The 19,461-nt window shown below is 44.0% G+C and overlaps 1 protein-coding gene across 3 annotated transcripts in view; it reads right to left on the bottom strand.

Annotated features, from left to right (window-relative positions):
* Positions 1-657: 657 nt before the first annotated feature.
* Positions 658-19,461, bottom strand: part of bcas3 (BCAS3 microtubule associated cell migration factor) — a 975,956-nt gene continuing 957,152 nt past the window's right edge. For all 3 annotated transcript variants that reach the window (XM_072243678.1, XM_072243680.1, XM_072243679.1), the window contains one exon: positions 658-7,366. In XM_072243678.1, coding sequence (XP_072099779.1) covers positions 7,218-7,366 — 149 coding nt within the window. In that variant the 3' untranslated portion in view covers positions 658-7,217. The remainder of the gene's footprint in view (positions 7,367-19,461) is intronic.

Below are 19,461 nucleotides of genomic sequence, written 5' to 3'. Positions count from 1 at the left end.
TTCTCAATATTCTTTATCTATTTATTATTTGTGTTTTTTTGTATTTGCTCAGTTTGTCTTCTTTTGCACGCTAATTGTTTGTCCATCGTTGGAGTTCCTTGTATCTACTGCGAACACCTGCAAGAAAATGCATCTCAGGGTAGTATATGATGACATATACGTACTTTATAATAAATTTACTTTGAACTTTTGAACTTTGTCAGGATGCCTCAAAGAAGCCACAATCATCAGTTGAGGACTCCCACCAACCAGAACCTGCCCTCTTCTCATTGCTGCCAACAGAAAGGAGGTACAGGAGCCTGAGGACACACAGTCAAAGTTCAAAGTAAATTTATTATCAATGTACATATATGTCATCATATACTAACCTGAGATTCATTTTCTTGTGTTTCTTAACATTTTAGGAACAGCTTCTTCCCTTCTGATGACATATACGTACTTTGATAATAAATAGTAATGTGTTATATACCGCACTGTCCTGCTGCCGCAAAACAGCAAATTTCACAACACATCAGTGATAATAAACCCAATTCTGATTCTGAAGAAGTGGTCAGTCTAATAAAGAAACCAAGCACGGGCAAATGAAGTCTGAAACCCAATTTTACTGGGAGCTGTGAGGAGTTCATCTGTCTAAAACACTGAAGACATTTTCACAGGTTAAATTTATAATTTATTTTTATTAATTGGACTGGTTGAAATTAGGAGTTGGCAATTAAATTAGCAGCAAAAGCAGTACCCAGTATCATTACAGAATACAGGAAGTCAGTCACTTTGTGCACTGTACAGAAGCAAATCTACAGCCATCGAGGTGGCAATTTACCAACGGCAGGGTGGAAGACACACACTCTACTGGCAACTTGATAATGAAAGGAATGAGGAAGAGTTCAATCCCTTTACTGCCTGCACGTCTGCCTTTGATCGCATGTGTGAAGGCCGGAGGCACAGTACGTCTGATAAAAAGCGACAAACACAATTCATTGCAGGACCTGATGTTTTACTGTATTTACACCACAGGCCCTGATTAGGATCTAATCTGGATCAAAGAATGATGGGTGGAGAATCTGTGGTGGCGCCAGTTCATGGCTGTGATTCTGTATGTGGTGAGTTCCTGATTTCGAGGGCAGGAGGGAGGGGAGGAAGTGGTGAGCAGATGGAAAATACTTAATGGAGTCAACAACAAAACAAAATTGGATAATTTGTGTTTGGCATCTTCTAGCAGTTGGTCCAGAGGAAAGATAGACTGTCTTGTATTTTCATACAATGGCTTTCAGAACCTAATAGATTACACTATAGAACCTAGTAGATTATTATATCCATCACAGCCAGTGAAAAATTCTTGAACCATGGCCATTACTGTAGACTATACTACAGGACAATCATCCCATGCAACATCAGTCTACAGACCATGACTCTTAGAAACTTGGGCTAGATTATTACTATTTTTTGTGGCTGTATTTTTTATTGCTACTGTAGTTATACATGCTGCATGTGCCCTATGCTGCATATGACTGTTGGTACTGTGGTTTGCACCTTGGCATGTTGTTGGAGGAACTCTGTTTCGTTTGGCTGTGTTCACGTGGATGGTTGAATGACAATTACACTTGAACTTGAACTTCAGCTTCAACTCTGAAATGCAGCAGCCAACTTGACACGCAAGATCCCAAAAAAATTATCTGATATTGAGGCAGGTCTCGTTTTTGTTTATTGATGCTGTGGAGGGATACACATTGTCTGCAGCACTGCCGAGAAGTGCAACAAGATCGGTTACATCTTCCCAAGAGGCCAGACAAAATCTTGGCTTTAGCACATTCATCCGAAAGCCTCAGCTTCAGCAGTGCACAAGCAGTTTTATCTCCAGCTTGGGGATGAGTCACATCCGTTTAACTTGAGTGGGTCTAAAGGTGTGGAAGGTAATGGTTTTATATAAAAGAGCAGGAAACAAATAATCGGTTAATGAGATGAATCTAAGTGAAGCATTAAAAAAATTATCACCATTCAGATCAATGCAAGTAAGCAATTGCCTCTCACCATGGAGATCAGATCAGGTCAGAGTTCTTCTGCCCATCAGTAAGTGTGTATGTGTGTACATGTCGGTGTGTCTGATCTGTATGCATTCGATATGCTGGTGTGTGTGTGATGGATGTATGTGTACGTGTGATGTGTGTGGATGTCATATGTGTGCATGTATGTAGATGTGATATATGTGTATCTGTGATGTCATATGTGTGATGTATGTAGATGTGATATATGTGTGTGTGATGTATGTGGGTGCGATATATGTGCGTGTCTGTGTGTGCAGTACTGTGCAAAAGTCTGAGGCACATGTACCTATATGTAGCTAGGGTGCCCAAGACTTCTGCACAGTACTGTATATTATGCCTTTCCAGTTACCAAATAACACTTAATACTACTGGGTTAATACAAAGCTACTCTTATTTCTGTTTCCCAACTACCTTCCTATTTTAACCAATATACAGTACTGTGCAAAAGTCTTAAATATGCTAGGTATATATACAGTATATATATGTTCCTAAGACTTTTACACAGTACTCTACACACTACCCATGGGGATAGGGCTTGTTCCTAACCTAAACTACAGACAACAAATCACCTCTCCCCTCTCTGCTGCAGTGCTTCCAGTATTCCCAGGTATTTTCTCCTATTCATACATGCTCTTCTAATTTTATTTATTATTTCAGTTCCTCTGCATTCTCTGTCTCACCCAGAGTTTTCTGAACATTATTGCTTTTTTGATATATACTTCTCTTTCTGCTAATCTCTCACTCTATATTCCTTCCTGACAATCGTCTCCCTTGTATCCCTCCCCTTGGTATTCTTAGCTTTACCAGTTTCTCAGCAATATCTATGATCGCATTCTTTTCCCAGATGCTCTGGTTACATGAGAAGGAACTTCTGTAGCCAGAGGGTGGTGAACCTGTGGAATCCATTACCACAGATGGCTAAGGAAACCAAGTCATTGGGTATCTTTAAAGCGGAGGTTGACAGGTTTTTGATTAGCAAGGGCATCAAAGGTTACAGGGAGAAGGCAGGAGAATGAGGTTGAGAGGAGCAAAATAGATCAGCCATGACTGAATGGCAGAGCACTAGATGAGTCAAATGGTGGAGCACTTGATGGGCCAAATTGCCTAATCGCCCTCCTTGCTCTTATGTTTGAGTCATTTCCCATGCACGATACAAACATAAAGGAATAAATACAATTTTTCCAACTAATCTTTTAGTCTTAAGTACATTGCCGGAAGATATAGAAGAGAGAAGGGCTTCTCCCTGAGACCCTCAAATCTAGGTAATGGCCTCCTGGATCTTCACCTGGTTCATTTCAACAATATAAAAACAGCCGGAGCCTCTCACCACTGTCCAGCTGGATAGACAGACATAATCCATACTGCAATCACAGTGTCAGGCCCACCACAAACATCTCCCAGGTTGTCTAACCAGCCTTGGTGATTTCAAAATCTCCCAATGCAACTGTTCTATATGTCAAGGGTCATAGGCACAAGACTATAAAATGGCTGATAACAATCTCACAGACTAAATCCTTAGATAAAACATGAGTATTTAACCGAATATCTCTTTCACAGCATGACTCAGGGCAACAGTCATTGGGTTATGCTGCAGGAATAAAACAGCTAGCTTGGCTTACACACCAGAGATTGCAGCTTTAATTTGGATTCACAGGGTCATCTTCTGTGCAAGTTGAAATATATTTTAAATAATTATTAATTCACTTCTTTGTAATTAAAGAACAAAGTTATTCTAACCACTAAAACAAAAAAAAGGTCAATGGATGAGCGGAGATGCTGTTGTGACATTTAGACCAGAGGTCCCAGGTTCAGTGCCAAACTATTGGATCTTCAGGGAACTACAACTACCTTCAGAACGAAGGAGAAGGAGAGCAGCAGGAATGGGCTGGTGACACGGCGGACAGGACAGTATCTATTCAGGGTCCTATTCCTAATTACTGCTGTTTCTCTAGAATGTATGGAGTCAATTTTTAGGTTCAGCTCTCAATGACTGAACCACCCTGCAGGCACACAATGGGTGCAGTCACAAATCAAAAATGATCACTCGGGCAAAATACCCACACTGTATCTCAATATCAGTTGGCACCCAAAGGAGTTCACTCCTCAATGATGGAGACAAGAACATCGCCAAGTCAGAACTAGTGCCAATGGAGCCCACCACATTGGCTGTACTGATCTGAGAGTGTGCCAGTAAAGGACGTAACCTGTATACTATGTGGATGTGTGAGGCCTGGAGCTCAATGTCTCATAATCAGTGAGCCCTGGGGTCGATACCAGAGGTCAAAGACCAGAGTTTGAGGAGTGATGGTCAAAGCCCCTGGGCTGGCATGTCTAGAAATGAGAGGTCTGATGTCCCCATGTTCGGAGTCAAGAACCCTGGAGGCGGCCTGTTCTGGAGCTGGAGGTCTGTCAGAGTGGGTGGGTGGGAGGAAAGGGGCTTGTTTTGCTGTTGTTGTTTTGCTTTCTTGAACTTTTAACTTTGTTTAGTTGTGCTGTTATTGTTGCCTGTGTATCTCCGCTGAACACTGTGGAACTGCTGTATTGGTGCCGGAAAGTGTGGCGACACTCACAGGCTGCCTTCGGCACATCCTTACGTTGGTTGTTAATGCAAACGCCACATTTCACTGCATGTTTTAATGCACATGTGGTAAATAAATAATATAAATCTGCATCTGACAGAACCCATGAAGCTCACTACTTACTGATGGCTTCCACCGGTCATGTTTCCCGGGAGCAGAGTGACAGTCAGTATCCGTGGGGGTCAAGCTCTAGTGAAGTCAATGCTTGTGGAAGTGATATCTTTGCTGTCCAAGGCGGGTGACTGACTGAGGGCTGGGTGGGTTTCCATGGGTCCTGACCCCTTGCTTGCCTCCTCCGCTGAAATTAACTGAGGCCAGATGCCTTAGCAAATGAAATAAAATGAAGCACTGGGATGGCACAGTAACGCTATTACAGTGCTAATGACCCGGGTTCAATTCCTGCCACTGTCTGTGAGGAGCTTGAACGTTCTCCCGGTGACTGCATGTGTTTCCTCCAGATGTTCCAGTTTTCTCCTACGTTCCCAAGACATACGGGTTAGTAGGTTAGTTAGTCACATGGGTGCAATTGGGCAGTGCAGGTTCATTGCACCAGAAGGGCTTGTCACTGCGCTGTATCTCTAAATAAAATAACAAAAACCTCGATCACTGAAAAGTAACAAAATGAACAGGATTCTTTTACCCCCACAGCTGCTGCTCCGTCCGCTCAGTTGCTCTGGCAGATTTTTGATGCTCCAGATTCCAGCAATTGCAGTCTGTTGTGTCTCCAGTAAACTACCTACAAGGTTAAGAGCCAGTTGGTGGGAAGTGGGATTAATCTGAGCAGCTGGGTGTAGACACAATGGGAAATATGACTCCCTTTAATGTCACAAATGACTGATTCCACCCAAAAAAAATCGTTCTCAAGTGGAAAAAACAATTCTGTTTAAATGGAACTAACTTAGACTAGATTTGTCCTCCTCTGTGAGCCTCAGAACTGCTGTCACTGGACTGACATGTTTGGTGATGATTCATTCAGCAAATCTCTGCGATGTTGTTTGTGGTCTGTGTGTTGTGGCTGCTCAGCCTGTCTCTTAAGAGAGACCTCAGCCCGAGTGAGGAAATCAATGGTTGCAGATTACAGTGGCAGCTTCGGATGAGACAGTAATCATGTGATTGACGCACATTCTCAATATGTGGCACGGCACAATCCCATCGCGTGTGAGTCTCCAAGGTCAATGCCGATGAGTGTTGGCAGCAGCAGTTGTACCACTGCCCACAGTTTATCACAAAGCTTTGGTCTAACACTGAATACAACGTTTTCCTACCAGGAAAATCACAGGCCATTTAAAGGCACCCAACTCAGTGGAGTACTAGAGCAGTTTAAAAGAAAAGTACAACTTTTCTTTTAAAGCCAAAACCCGTTGAGCAAGTGGCACTTTCCACAGCCCGTAGTGTGTGGGTAATGGCCCAAAACGTAGACTGCTTATTCCTTTCCATAGATGTATCCTGGCCTGCAGACTTCCTCCAGCATTTTGTGCATGTGAGCAACAGACCATATTGGTAGCCTTGGTCCAAAGACAGACACGTCAGTTCCCCTAAGACCCAAATCCCATGGTAGTTCCTCTTTCCTAGAGCTGAACTGTCAGCCTGCCTAGGACTCCTATCCATCAGAGGGGTGGCTGTGTGCCTAATACCGTGGGAAGTCAGCACTTCAAAAGCAGAGTGACTAAACTGATTGGAGAGAGCAATGATACGGCTGGACATATCATTTTTCCACCGGTAACTTAGAGTAAATAAAAGGACATTTCAGAATCTGTTTCTTTCGGCAATCTCTCCCACCAGAATTCCATGCACATTTTTATTTTTTAGATGTTTGACTAATGATCTCTATTGATCCAGTGTGTTCTGACCACATCACTGGAGTAGTTGGAGCACAGGGTCTGGGAACTGAATACTGAGCCGACTGTTTGTAATCAGTTTACTCCTGTGAATCTTGTTGCAACATTGAACGTTTTAGCCTTGAAATCTCCCCATCATCTTTCCAACCCCAAGGAGGTCAATAGCACTCACTCATGGATGCAAATGGAGTTAGTGGACAAGTGATCCCTACACTTTTTAATGTTAGAAACTCAATCACAGCAATCCACAAAATGGGAAACCTCTGATAAGAGGTTCCCACTGAACCCCAAAGTGGTATCAATTTAACATTCCTGGTCAGGCAACAGTGGCAGATCTAACCCCAGAAATAAAGCATTGCAAACGTGAATTAACTGAAAGAACATGAAATAGAGATATATATGTCCCTGATTTAAGAGTTTAGATAATCCCTTTGTTAGTATCTCTTTTTGAGAATTAGAGGTCTGCAAAGCCAACTCCACTGAATGATACAAACCATGAACTAAGAGTTACAAGTTGTGATCGTGTCCGCCATTCAGGTGACAAGTGTCAGTGCGGCAATTACTGGAGATGGTGAGACAATGTCTAGCAGCCCATTTTGTTGACCTGGGCTGGCATGGCTCCAACGGCAGGAAATTACTGGGGGGGGGGGGAGGAGAAGAGAAAGAGTGGGAAAGGGTAGGATGAGAAGAAAAGGGTGGGAGAGGATGGGGGTGAGGAAGAAGAAGGGAGGGTTTGTGAGAGGGACGAGTGAAGGGGCTTAGTTGAAACTTGTTGGAAAGAGGCTGAGTGGCTGGTTCTCGTTGGTGGGCAAAGGTGAGCGGTAACCCTCAAAGTTGCGTGGGATGCTTCCGCTGGTGGAGCCTGAGCTGTTGCTAAGCGTCTCAATGCTCCCCTCTCGCTGCAGCTCTGCAAGAGAAATGAGAAAAGCCTTTCAGACAATGTGGAGCAGGATAATCAGCGGGAAATCACAACATTGCTTGACACTTCACCCTCCTAGAGACTGGGTAAACCAAGGTTTATGGAGTGACTGCAGGAAAATGGTGAATGATCAGCCTTGATCCAATTGAATAATGAAGCACACATCAAGAGACTGAGGGATTAAAAGATTAGCTTGTCACATCTGCATTGAAATATACAGTGAAATGGATTACTTGCATCATCATTTGCGATGTGCTTGGGGCAGCCCACAAGTGTGGCCACGTTTCCAGTGCCAACATAGCTTGCCCACAACTTATTAATTCTAACCGTACGTCTTTGGAATGCGAGAGGAAACCGGAGGACTCAGAGGAAGCCCACACAGTCACGGGAAGAAAGTGCAGACTTTTTACAGACAGTGGTGGGAGTCGAATGTGATCACTTATTGCTGGTGCTGTAAAGAAACTGCACTAAACACTCTGCTATCATGCTGCCCTAATCAGGGCACCAAACGGACTATTCTTGCTTCTACCTCTAATATTGAATTCCTATTTCTGAAGGCAGAGAAGAAAGGTTATGAATGAACCATGTTGTCCTAATGACCCAATGTCCAAATGTGCCAAGACTAGGGGAAAGGAATAAACAAAAGAATATGGCATCCCCAACAAATTTTTTCACAACCTCAGTATGTACCACAGCTTCAGATGCAATGAAGCAAGTATTAATCTACAGTCACTGCAGTAAAGTGAGAAAAGCAGAAATCAAAAGGAATATAGTGAGTTCCTCCAAGTAGCAAGTGAGAAACCAAATGGGTAATCCTAAAGGTTAATTTGCATATTGGGTCGGCGGTAAGGGAGGCAAATACAATGTTAGCATTAATTTCGAGAGGACTAGAATATAAAAGCAAGGATATACAGTGCCTATAAAAAGTATTCATCCCCCCCGCCACCGGAAGTTTTCATGTTTTATTGTTCTACCACATTGATTCACGGTTGATTTAATTTGGCTTTTTTTGACACTGATCAACAGAAAAGGACTCTATCGTGTCAAAGTGAAAATAGATCTTTACAAAATGATCTAAATTAATTACAAATATAAGACACAAAATGATTGATTGTGTCAGTATTCACTCCCTTTAATATGAAACACCAGATCATCACTGGTGCTGCCAGTTGGCTTTAGAAATTAGTTAAATGGAGATCACTGGTGGAGTCAAGGTGCCTCAACTGATTGTAGTAAAAATACACCTGGGATTGAGAAGGAATATACAGAGGCATGCAAAAGTTTGGGCACCCCGGTCAAAATTTCTGTTACTGTGAATAGTTAAGTTAGTAGAAGATGAACTGATCTCCAAAAGTCATAAAGTTAAAGATGAAACATTCTTTTCAACATTTTAAGAAAGATTAATGTATTATTTTTGTCTTGTACAACTTTACAGTGAAAAAAAGGAAAGGAGCACCATGCAAAAGTTTGGGCACCCCAAGAGATTTGAGCTCTCAGATAACTTTTACCAACGTCTCAGACTTTAATTAGCTTGTTAGGGCTATGGTTTGTTCACAGTCATCGTTAGGAAAGGCCAGGTGATGCAAATTTCAAAGCTTTATAAATACCCTGACTCCTCAAACCTTGCCCCAACAATCAGTAGCCATGGGCTCCTCTAAGTAGCTACCTAGCACTCTGAAAATTAAAATAAATGATGCCCACAAAGCAGGAGAAGGCTATAAGAAGATAGCAGAGTGTTTTCAGGTAGTTGTGCCCTCAGTTCGTAATGTAATTAAGAAATGGCAGTTAACAGGACCGGTGGAGGTCAAATTGAGGTCTGGAAGACCAAGAAAACTTTCTGAGAGAACTGCTCAAGGATTGCTAGAAAGGCAAATCAAAACCCCTGTTTGACTGCAAAAGACCTTCAGGAGGAGTCAGCAGACTCTGGGGTGGTGGTGCACTGTTCTACTGTACAGCGACACCTGCACAAATATGACCTTCATGGAAGAGTCATAAGAAGAAAACCTTTCCTGTGTCCTCACCACAAAATTCAGCATCAGAAGTTTGCAAAGGAACATCTAAACAAGCCTGATGCATTTTGGAAACAAGTCCTGTGGACTAATTAAGTTAAGATAGAACATTTTGGCCGCAATGAGCAAAGGTATGTTTGGAGAAAAAAAGGGTGCAGAATTTCATGAAAAAAACCTCTCCAACTGATAAGCACGAGGGTGGATCGATCATGCTTTCGGCTTGTGTTGCAGCCAGTGGCACGGGGAACATTTCACTGGTAGAGGGAAGAATGAATTCAATTAAATACCAGCAAATTCTGGAAGCAAACATCACACCGTCTGTAAAAAAGCTGAAGATGAAAAGAGGATGGCTTCTACAACAGGATAATGATCCTGAACACACCTCAAAATCCACAATGGACTACCTCAAGAGGCACAAGCTGAAGGTTTTGCCATGGCCCTCACAGTCCCCCGACCTAAACATCATCGAAAATCTGTGGATAGACCTCAAAAGAGCAGTGCATGCAAGACGGCCCAAGAATCTCACAGAACTAGAAGTCTTTTGCAAGGAAGAATGGGCGAAAATCCCCCAAACAAGAATTGAAAGACTCTTAGCTGGCTACAAAAATTGTTTACAAGCTATGATACTTGCCAAAGGGGGTGTTACTAAGTACTGACCATGCAGGGTGCCCAAACTTTTGCTTCGGGCCCGTTTCCTTTCTTGTTTTTTTGAAACTGTAAAAGATGGAAATAAAAAAATAATCTTGCTTAAAATATTAAAGAAATGTGTCATCTTTAACTTCATGCCTTTTGGAAATCAGGTCGTCTTTTACTCGCTTAGCTATTCACAGTAACAGAAATTTTGACCAGGGGTGCCCAAACTTTTGCATGGCACTGTAACTCAGCCATGATCGAATGGCGGAACAAATACGATAGACCAAATGGCCTAATTCTGTTCCTATGACTTATAATCATATGGACATTAGTGATTTCAGAGTACATTTGTGTCGAAGGATCGATATTGTTCATGGATTCAGAACATGTGACCCCAAACCTTGACAACATTGGTTCTGAATGAAGTCCATGAGTAGGAAGGTCACTTAGGGCTCATCCTCATTTTGCAATAAAAGCAAGAAATGCTAGGAGCTTTCAGCAGGTCAAACAGGATTAAGCATAAAATCTCAGGTTGAAGCCCTTCATCAGTTCTGAGGAGTCTTGGAGCTGCAACTTTTACCCTGTTTCTCTTACCATGGATGATCCTGACCTGCTAAGTGTCTTCATCATTTTCTTCCTTTATTGCAGACTTCAGACATTTGTATTTTTATATACTTATCTTTATTTTGTTTACATAAATTATCAAGTACAACCCTAGAGACTCCGGCTATTTTGGAATCCGGAGATAACTGGGAATTTATGAGAACAGTGATGTAAACATTATTGTATCACACTGATTCACACCTCCATCTGTTCTCCCCAACTGGCACTTATCACAATTATCCTGATTGTGAGTGACATTGAACTAACATCAGTCTGGGTCAAGCCTGAAGTTCATCCAGGTGTCTTTTTGGTTGTTTATCACCCTTTATGAGTAGTATCATGGATTCTATTGCATTTGATTTTTGTTTTCCTGTGAATGCCTGCAAGAAAATGTATCTCAGGGTAGTATATGGTGATATATATGTACTTTGATAAAAAATTTACTTTAAACTTTGAAATTTCCTCTCTGCTCTCAGATTCTGAATGGTTCACGAACCCATAAACACTATTCCATTATTCCCTTTATTTTGCATTATTTATGCACTTATGTCATTTATAGTAATTTTTTGTCTTTGCACTGTACTGCTGTCACAGAACAACACATTTCAATTTATCCAATTCAGAGATAATAATCTGATTCTGGTTCTGAAATATATAAAATGCTGGAAAAACTCAGCAGGTCAGATGTCATCTGTGGAAAGAAAACATTTCAAATCTGGCACCCTTGATTAAGAATTGAGAAAATGAGTTTCTCAGTTCTGATGAAACGTTCAGAATCTGAAATGTTAAATGCTCTCCTTCCACAGATACTGTCTGATCTGGTGAGTTTTTTCCAGCTCTGTGGAAGTTGATGAAGACAATGATAGCCTAGGACAGTTGTAGTCAAATGAGACCTTTAAAGTGAGACTGCTGAACACATTTCTGCTTACTGCAGACGAGATAGACCGGTAGCGTGTACTCAAACCAAACGAGTGAGGCCTCTGTAAAGAGACTTTTCCAGAAAGGTCTTTCTAAAACAGTGTCCCTTTATACAATAGGGACCGACAAGATAACAGAAGGGTGTGAAGCATACCCAACAACTAAGACTCTACTTTTCGACCACACTTTGACTCAGACTCGCTATCACAGCCATATATCCTTTCTTGGAACGTGCCGCCGTCGCCAACTTACTCCAGTTGGCTTTAGGATTCGTTTCCAAGCCTCTCAATTTGGACCTTCTGAGGATCCCAGGTACTCACATTTTATTGACTCTGCCTCTCGCCGCTTCTCCCGTCAAGCTCTGAAGGCGACTCTCTCCACCATGAGGAGGTACTTGGTGTCCCTATCCCAGACCCTTCCACACCTTCGGGACACTTTCTTCGCCGTCTGTAATGGTCCTACCCGTTATTTCATCCTCCGTCGGATTCACGCCTGCAATCGCCGTTTTTTTGACTTTGTCATGTTAGGCAAAGATCGTAAGATCCTACATCTACGGACTCCAGAGCCTGCTGGCCCTGAAACTAGCAGGCATGAACTTCAGATTGCGGCTCTGCCATTGATCTCGCCGGCTCCAACACCTCAGGGCATATTCAAAACCCGGACTCCAGCAACGACCATGGACACCTTCACAGCGATTGCGCAACCACCAACTGCGACTCCAGCCTTGAACTCCAGGCTGGGTCTTTATGTGCTGCTATTGTGACTCCCGTCTCCCCTTCCCCCACCACCACTCTGCAACCCCGTCTCCTTCAGATCCCATCGTCAGCTCCTGGGTCCTCAGAGGCTCCATTTTCCTCTCACCCCAACCCTCCCCTCTCCACTGACACCCCCAGCCTCCCCCCACCCCTGATCCCAGCTCTCATCCGTGCCGGGTCTTTACCATCCCCTCCGACCTTTAACTGTCGGAGGCAGAACGCTCTGTTCTCAGTAAGGGCCTCACCTTTGTCCCCCTTCGCCCACACCTCAGCGAGTTCCGTGTTCACCATGATGCGGAACTTTTCTTTCGCCGTCTCCGTCTCCGAGCCTACTTCTTCGGCAAGGACTCTTCCAGCCCCACCGATGACCCCTTCTCCTGTCTTCAACCCTCCTCTTCTTCATGGACACCCCGCTCTGGTCTTCTGCCTGCTCTGGATCTCTATCGCTAATTGCCGACGGGACATCAACCGTCTTGACTTCACCACACCTTGTCCCCATTCCAACCTCACTCCTTCGGAACGCTCTGTTCTCCACTCCCTCCGCACTAATCCTAACCTTATTATTAAACCCGCCGATAAGGGAGGTGCTGTTGTAGTCTGGCGTACTGACCTCTACCTTGCCGAGGCACAGCGACAACTCGCGGATACCTCCTCTTATTTACCCCTCGATCGTGACCCCACTAAGGAGCACCAGGCCATTGTCTCCCACACCATCACTGACTTTATCCGCTCAGGGGGTCTCCCATCCACTGCTACCAACCTTATAGTTCCCACACCCCGCACTTCCCGTTTCTACCTCCTACCCAAGATCCACAAACCTGCCTGTCCTGGCCAACCTATTGTCTCAGCTTGCTCCTGCCCCACCGAACTCGTTTCTGCATACCTCGACACGGTTTTATCACCCCTTGTTCAATCCCTTCTGACCTATGTTCGTGACACTGCTCACACTCTTAAACTTTTCGATGATTTTAAGTTCCCTGGCCCCCACCGCTTTATTTTCACCATGGATGTCCAGTCCTTATATACTTCCATCCCCCATCAGGAAGGTCTCAAAGCTCTATGCTTCTTTTTGGATTCCAGACCTAATCAGTTCCCCTCTACCGCCACTCTGCTCCGTCTAGCGGAATTAGTCCTTACTCTTAATAATTTCTCCTTTTGCTCCTCCCACTTCCTCCAAACTAAAGGTGTAGCTATGGGCACCCGTATGGGTCCTAGCTATGCCTGCCTTTTTGTTGGGTTTGTGGAACAATCTATGTTCCGTGCCTATTCTGGTATCTGTCCCCCACTTTTCCTTCGCTACATCGATGACTGCATTGGCGCTGCTTCTGCACGCAGGCAGAACTCGTTGACTTTATTAACTTTGCCTCCAACTTTCACCCTGCCCTCAAGTTTACCTGGTCCATTTCCGACACCTCCCTCCCCTTTCTAGATCTTTCTACCTCTGTCTCTGGAGACAGCTTATCCACTGATGTCTACTATAAGCCTACTGACTCTCACAGCTATCTGGACTATTCCTCTTCTCACCCTGTCTCTTGCAAAAACGCCATTCCCTTCTCGCAATTCCTCCGTCTCCGCCGCATCTGCTCTCAGGATGAGGCTTTTCATTCTAGGATGAGGGAGATGTCTTCCTTTTTTAAAGAAAGGGGCTTCCCTTCCTCCACTATCAACTCTGCTCTTAAACGCATCTCCCCCATTTCACGTACATCTGCTCTCACTCCATCCTCCCGCCACCCCACTAGGAATAGGGTTCCCCTGGTCCTCACCTACCACCCCACCAACCTCCGGGTCCAACATATTATCCTCCGTAACTTCCGCCACCTCCAACGGGATCCCACCACTAAGCACATCTTTCCCTCCCCCCCTCTCTCTGCATTCCGCAGGGATTGCTGCCTACGTAACTCCCTTGTCCATTTGTCGCCCCCATCCCTCCCCACTGATCTCCCTCCTGGCACTTATCCGTGTAAGCGGAACAAGTGCTACACATGCCCTTACACTTCCTCCCTTACCACCATTCAGGGCCCCAAACAGTCCTTCCAGGTGAGGCAACACTTCACCTGTGATTCGACCGGGGTGATATACTGCGTCTGGTGCTCCCGATGTGGCCTTTTATATATTGGCGAGACCCGACGCAGACTGGGAGACCGCTTTGCTGAACATCTACGCTCTGTCCGCCAGAGAAAGCAGGATCTCCCAGTGGCCACGCGTTTTAATTCCACATCCCATTCCCATTCTGACATGTCTATCCACGGCCTCCTCTACTGTAAAGATGAAGCCACACTCAGGTTGGAGGAACAACACCTTATATTCCGTCTGGGTAGCCTCCAACCTGATGGCGTGAACATCGACTTCTCTAACTTCCGCTAAGGCCCCACCTCCCCCTTGTACCCCATCTGTTACTTATTTTTATGCACACATTCTTCCTCTCACTCTCCTTTTTCTCCCTCTGTCCCTCTGAATATACCTCTTGCCCATTCTCTGGGTCCCCCCCCCCATCTTTCTTCCCGGACCTCCTGTCCCATGATCCTCTCGTATCCCCTTTTGCCAATCACCTGTCCAGCTCTTGGCTCCATCCCTCCCCCTCCTGTCTTCTCCTATCATTTTGGATCTCCCCCTCCCCCTCCTACTTTCAAATCCCTTACTCACTCTTCCTTCAGTTAGTCCTGACGAAGGGTCTCGGCCTGAAACGTCGACTGCACCTCTTCCTAGAGATGCTGCCTGGCCTGCTGCGTTCACCAGCAACTTTGATGTGTGTTGCTTGAATTTCCAGCATCTGCAGAATTCCTGTTGTTTAAGACTCTATTGTCATTACTAACTACAAAACATCATCGGCAGTCTGCTTGCAGTTTCAATTGACTTTAACAAATACCTCTTTTGTGAATACCAATTGATTCTTGTAAGTAAAAAATTCAATCATATACAATAATCAATATCTGTAACTGATAAGTCGATTTTGTATAAAAGTAGCAGTTTTCTGTTCAGATTTCAGAACACTGTGGGTGACAGGGAACCATGCTGTTGTCCTTGCGCACAAGGAAAGTAAAAAAGAACACGAGAAAATCTGCAGATGCTGGAAATCCAAAGCAATACACACAGAATGATGGTGGAACTCAGCAGGTCAGGCAGCCTCTATGGAAGAGAGTAAACAGACAATGTTTCAGGCCAAGACCCTTCATTAGAACTTCTTACCACCATGGGTGTCCCAAAACAAGTATGTATAGTGAAGTGTAGTCACAACTACCATCGGGCAGGAGATACATAAGCCCTTATTACCAGGTTCAAGAACAGCTACTTTCCTTCAGCCTTGAATCAATTGGCAAAACCCTAATTACTATGGGTTAGCAACACTATGAATATTTTGCAATAAAACTGACTTTTTTTTGTTCTAACTGTATTTTCTTGCGGAAATTGAGCATCATTTGTTTATTTTGTTTTTCTTAAGAATTCTGCTTATATGATATGTGCCTCTGTTGCTGCTGGAAGTAAGTTTTTCATTGTACTCTTGCACACGTGTACTTGTGCATGACAATAAACTCAATTTTGACTGTTTTAATATCAGAAACTAGTATCATATTTGTATGCCTCAAACTCTAACAGACACCATAAATTTACACCACATGCTGCATCTGTAAAGCAAACAGCATTATGAAGGACCCCACGCACCCCTCATACAAACTCTTCTCCCTCCTGCCATCTGGCAAAAGGCACCGAAGCATTCGGGCTCTCACGACCAGACTATGTAACAGTTTCTTCCCCCAGGCCATCAGACTCCTCAATACCCAGAGCCTGGACTGACCCCAACCTACTGCCCTCTACTGTGCCTATTGTCTTGTTTATTATTTATTGTAATGCCCGCACTGTTTTGTGCACTTTATGCAGTCCTGGGTAGGTCTGTAGTCTAGTGTAGTTTTTTTGTTGTTTTTACGTAGTTCAGTGTAGTTTTTGTATTGTTCATGTAGCACCATGGTCCTGAAAAACACTGTCTCATTTTTACTGTGTACTGTACCAGCAGTTATGGTCGAAATGACAATTAAAAGTAACTTGACTTGACTTGAAATTTGATTTGTTTTTGTGATGTTGAGAATTTGTCTTCTTTTGAACAGTGGCTATTTGCCTATTTATGTGTAATTCTTTGTAAATTCTATCATATTTCTTTTTCTCTGTAAATGCCTGCAAGAAAATAAAGTTCAAGGTCGGATATGGTAAAGTATATGTACTTTGATAATAAACTTAATGTAATTGAGAGATACAGCATGGTTACAGACCCTTCTGGGCCAATGAACCCATGCTACCAATTAACCTCCTAATCCGTATGTCTTTGGAATGTTGGAGAAAACTGTAGCACCTGGAGGAAACTCTACAGTCACTGGGAGAACATACAAACTCTTTGCAGACAGCAGCAGGATTTGAATCTGGGTTGCTGGTGCTGTAGTGGCATTACACTGACCACAATGCTACTGTGCCATCTTTAATACTTTGAACTTTGAACACTGGCAAAAGCCTTTTTTTAAAATCTTCTTTATAAAGCAGTGTCACAGTGTATTTTGCATTCAAGATTCAAGACTGTTTCATATCATTTTCTGTATATAAGTGTAATGGATTTGATGCAGCACAGAAATACAAAAGATAAAGAACACAATAATAAAAAACAAGAAATATAAATACAGAAGAGCTTCTAAATGTACAAATGATGAAGTAGTGGAGGAGTTAATGGGTGGAGATATTGATCAGCCTTTTTGCTTGAGGAAAGTAACTATTTTTGAGTCTGATGGTCCTGGTGAGGATGCTAAATAGTCTCTTCCCTGATGTGAGTGGCACAAACAGTCCATGAGCAGGATGGGTGGGATCTTTCATGACGTCACCAGCCCTTTTCTGGCACCTTTCTGTATATATGTCCTTGATGGTGGGTAGGCCGGTGCTGGTGATGCATTGGGCAGTTTTGAATACCTGTTATACAGCCTTCCTGTCTGCCACAGTGCACTTTCCATACCAAGAAGTGATGCATCTTGGCAGGAATCTCTCTACTGCGTACCTGTAGAATGGCGTGAGAATGGATGTCACTTGGGAGTCTAGGAAGAACCTTGGATATTGTCTTGACCAGGACAGCAACTCTGACTGACTCCTCATGCTTCTCTCCCAGACTTAGGGTAACTAATCAGGGTGTGTCACTGGAGCAGATCAGCAAACTAAGAAGAGACCAGAGATTGAGTTGCACTCCGGACTGTGCGGTTACCCAATGAGTCATTGGATTCTGGAAGCAACTTCTCTGCTCAAAGCTGAAACAATGAGACAGTTAAAGAGCACTTGAGTGAAAATGACACTGGGACATGCCTTACTCCCTGCTCACTGCCTTGGCCAAAAAAGCTCTCAGTAATAGTCAACATCTGGAAGAACACGATTCAAGTTTGCTTTTGATTACTGGACACACTGTTTACTTGATGTTCCTTGAAGCTCAGGCATTGTTTCCTGGGCTGGAGAAAAGGGAGGGGCAGGCACAGTATTTATATATCCCATTAGTATTGTTCTGCCACCAACCATGAGCAGTACAGGGTTCGGCCTAAACTTTCCATTTTGGAAATTAATTGTAAGTTGATCGATGGCACAAGTTGTGGCCATTGGAAAGGAGGTACAGAAGCTTAAAGACTCACCCACCAATTGTGAAACAGCTTCCTCCCCTCTGTCAGCAGATTTCTGAATGGTCCATGAACCCATGAATACTACCTCATTATTCCAGAGGTAACAAGGCATGGTAGCATAACAGATAGCACATCACTTTACAGCACTAGTGACCAGGGTTCAATTTTCACTGCTGTCTGTAAGGATTTGTATGTTCTCCCCATAACTGCATGGGTTTCCTTCCGCATTCCAAAGACACATCGGCTAGTAGGTTAATTCGTCACATGGGCATAATTGGATGGCACGGGCTTGTTGGGCTGTAAGGGCCTGTAACTGTGCTGGGTATCTAGATTATGGGTAACTTGAGTGAGGAAGGTGGACGGGCAGGGACTGTGGCACACACACACACACACACACACACACACACACACACACACACATGAGCACACACAGTGAAACAGCACGCTGGAAGACCATTCAACACATTGCTTCTGTGTTAGCTATTGGAAAGAACTATCCAATAGGGCCTATTTTTCTCATCTTTCCCTGTAGTTCAGTGCATTTATTTCCTTTCAACTTTACACTCAGTGGCCATTATATTAGGTACACCTGGTTGATAATGCAAATATTTAATCAGCCAATCACATGGCAGCAACTCAATGCATAAAAGCATGCAGACATGGTCAAAAGGTTCAAAGCAACACTCACAACAAGCTGAGGAACTCAGCAGGCCGGGCAGCATCCGTGGAAAAGATCGGTTGACGTTTCGGGCTGGAACCCTTCGTCAGGACTGTACAGGGAAGGGGCAGAGGGCCTATAAAGAAGGTGGGGGAGGGTGGGAAGGAGAAGGCTGGTAGGTTCCAGGTGAAAAACCAGTAAGGAGAAAGATAAAGGGGGTGGAGGAGGGGAAGCAGGGAGGTGATAGGCAGGAAAGGTGAAGAAGGAATAGGGGAAAACACAATGGGTAGTAGAAGGAGGTGAAACCATGAGGGAGGTGATAGGCAGCTGGGGGAGGAGGCAGAATGACATAGGGATAGAGGAAGGGAGGGGGAGGGAATTACCAGAAGTTGGAGAATTCTATGTTCATACCAAGGGGCTGGAGACTACCTAGATGGTATATGAGGTGTTGCTCCTCCAACCTGAGTTTAGCCTCATCATGGAAGTTTTCCCCTATTCCTCCTTCACCTTTCCTGCCTATCACCTCCCTGCTTCTCCTCCCCCACCCCTTTATCTTTCCCCTTACTGGTTTTTCACCTGGACCCTACCAGCCTTCTCCTTCCCACCCTCCCCCCACCTTCTTTATAGGGCCTCTGCCCCTTCCCTCTACAGTCTTGACGAAGGGTTCCGGCCTGAAACGTCAACCGATCTTTTTCACGGATGCTGCCCGACCTGCTGAGTTCCTCCAGTGCGCTGTGAGTGTTGCTTTGATCCCAGCATCTACAGATTATTTTGTGTCAAAAGGTTCAATTGTTGCTCAGACCAAACATCAGAATTGGGAAGAAATGTGATAGTCATAGTCATACTTTATTGATCCCGGGGGAAATTGGTTTTC

This window comes from Mobula birostris, chromosome 25 (assembly GCF_030028105.1).
Source record: "Mobula birostris isolate sMobBir1 chromosome 25, sMobBir1.hap1, whole genome shotgun sequence".
In the NCBI taxonomy this organism is placed as follows: domain Eukaryota; kingdom Metazoa; phylum Chordata; class Chondrichthyes; order Myliobatiformes; family Myliobatidae; genus Mobula; species Mobula birostris.
Note: the sequence above shows the minus strand (reverse complement) of the source record. Positions and strands in the feature narration are given on the sequence as shown.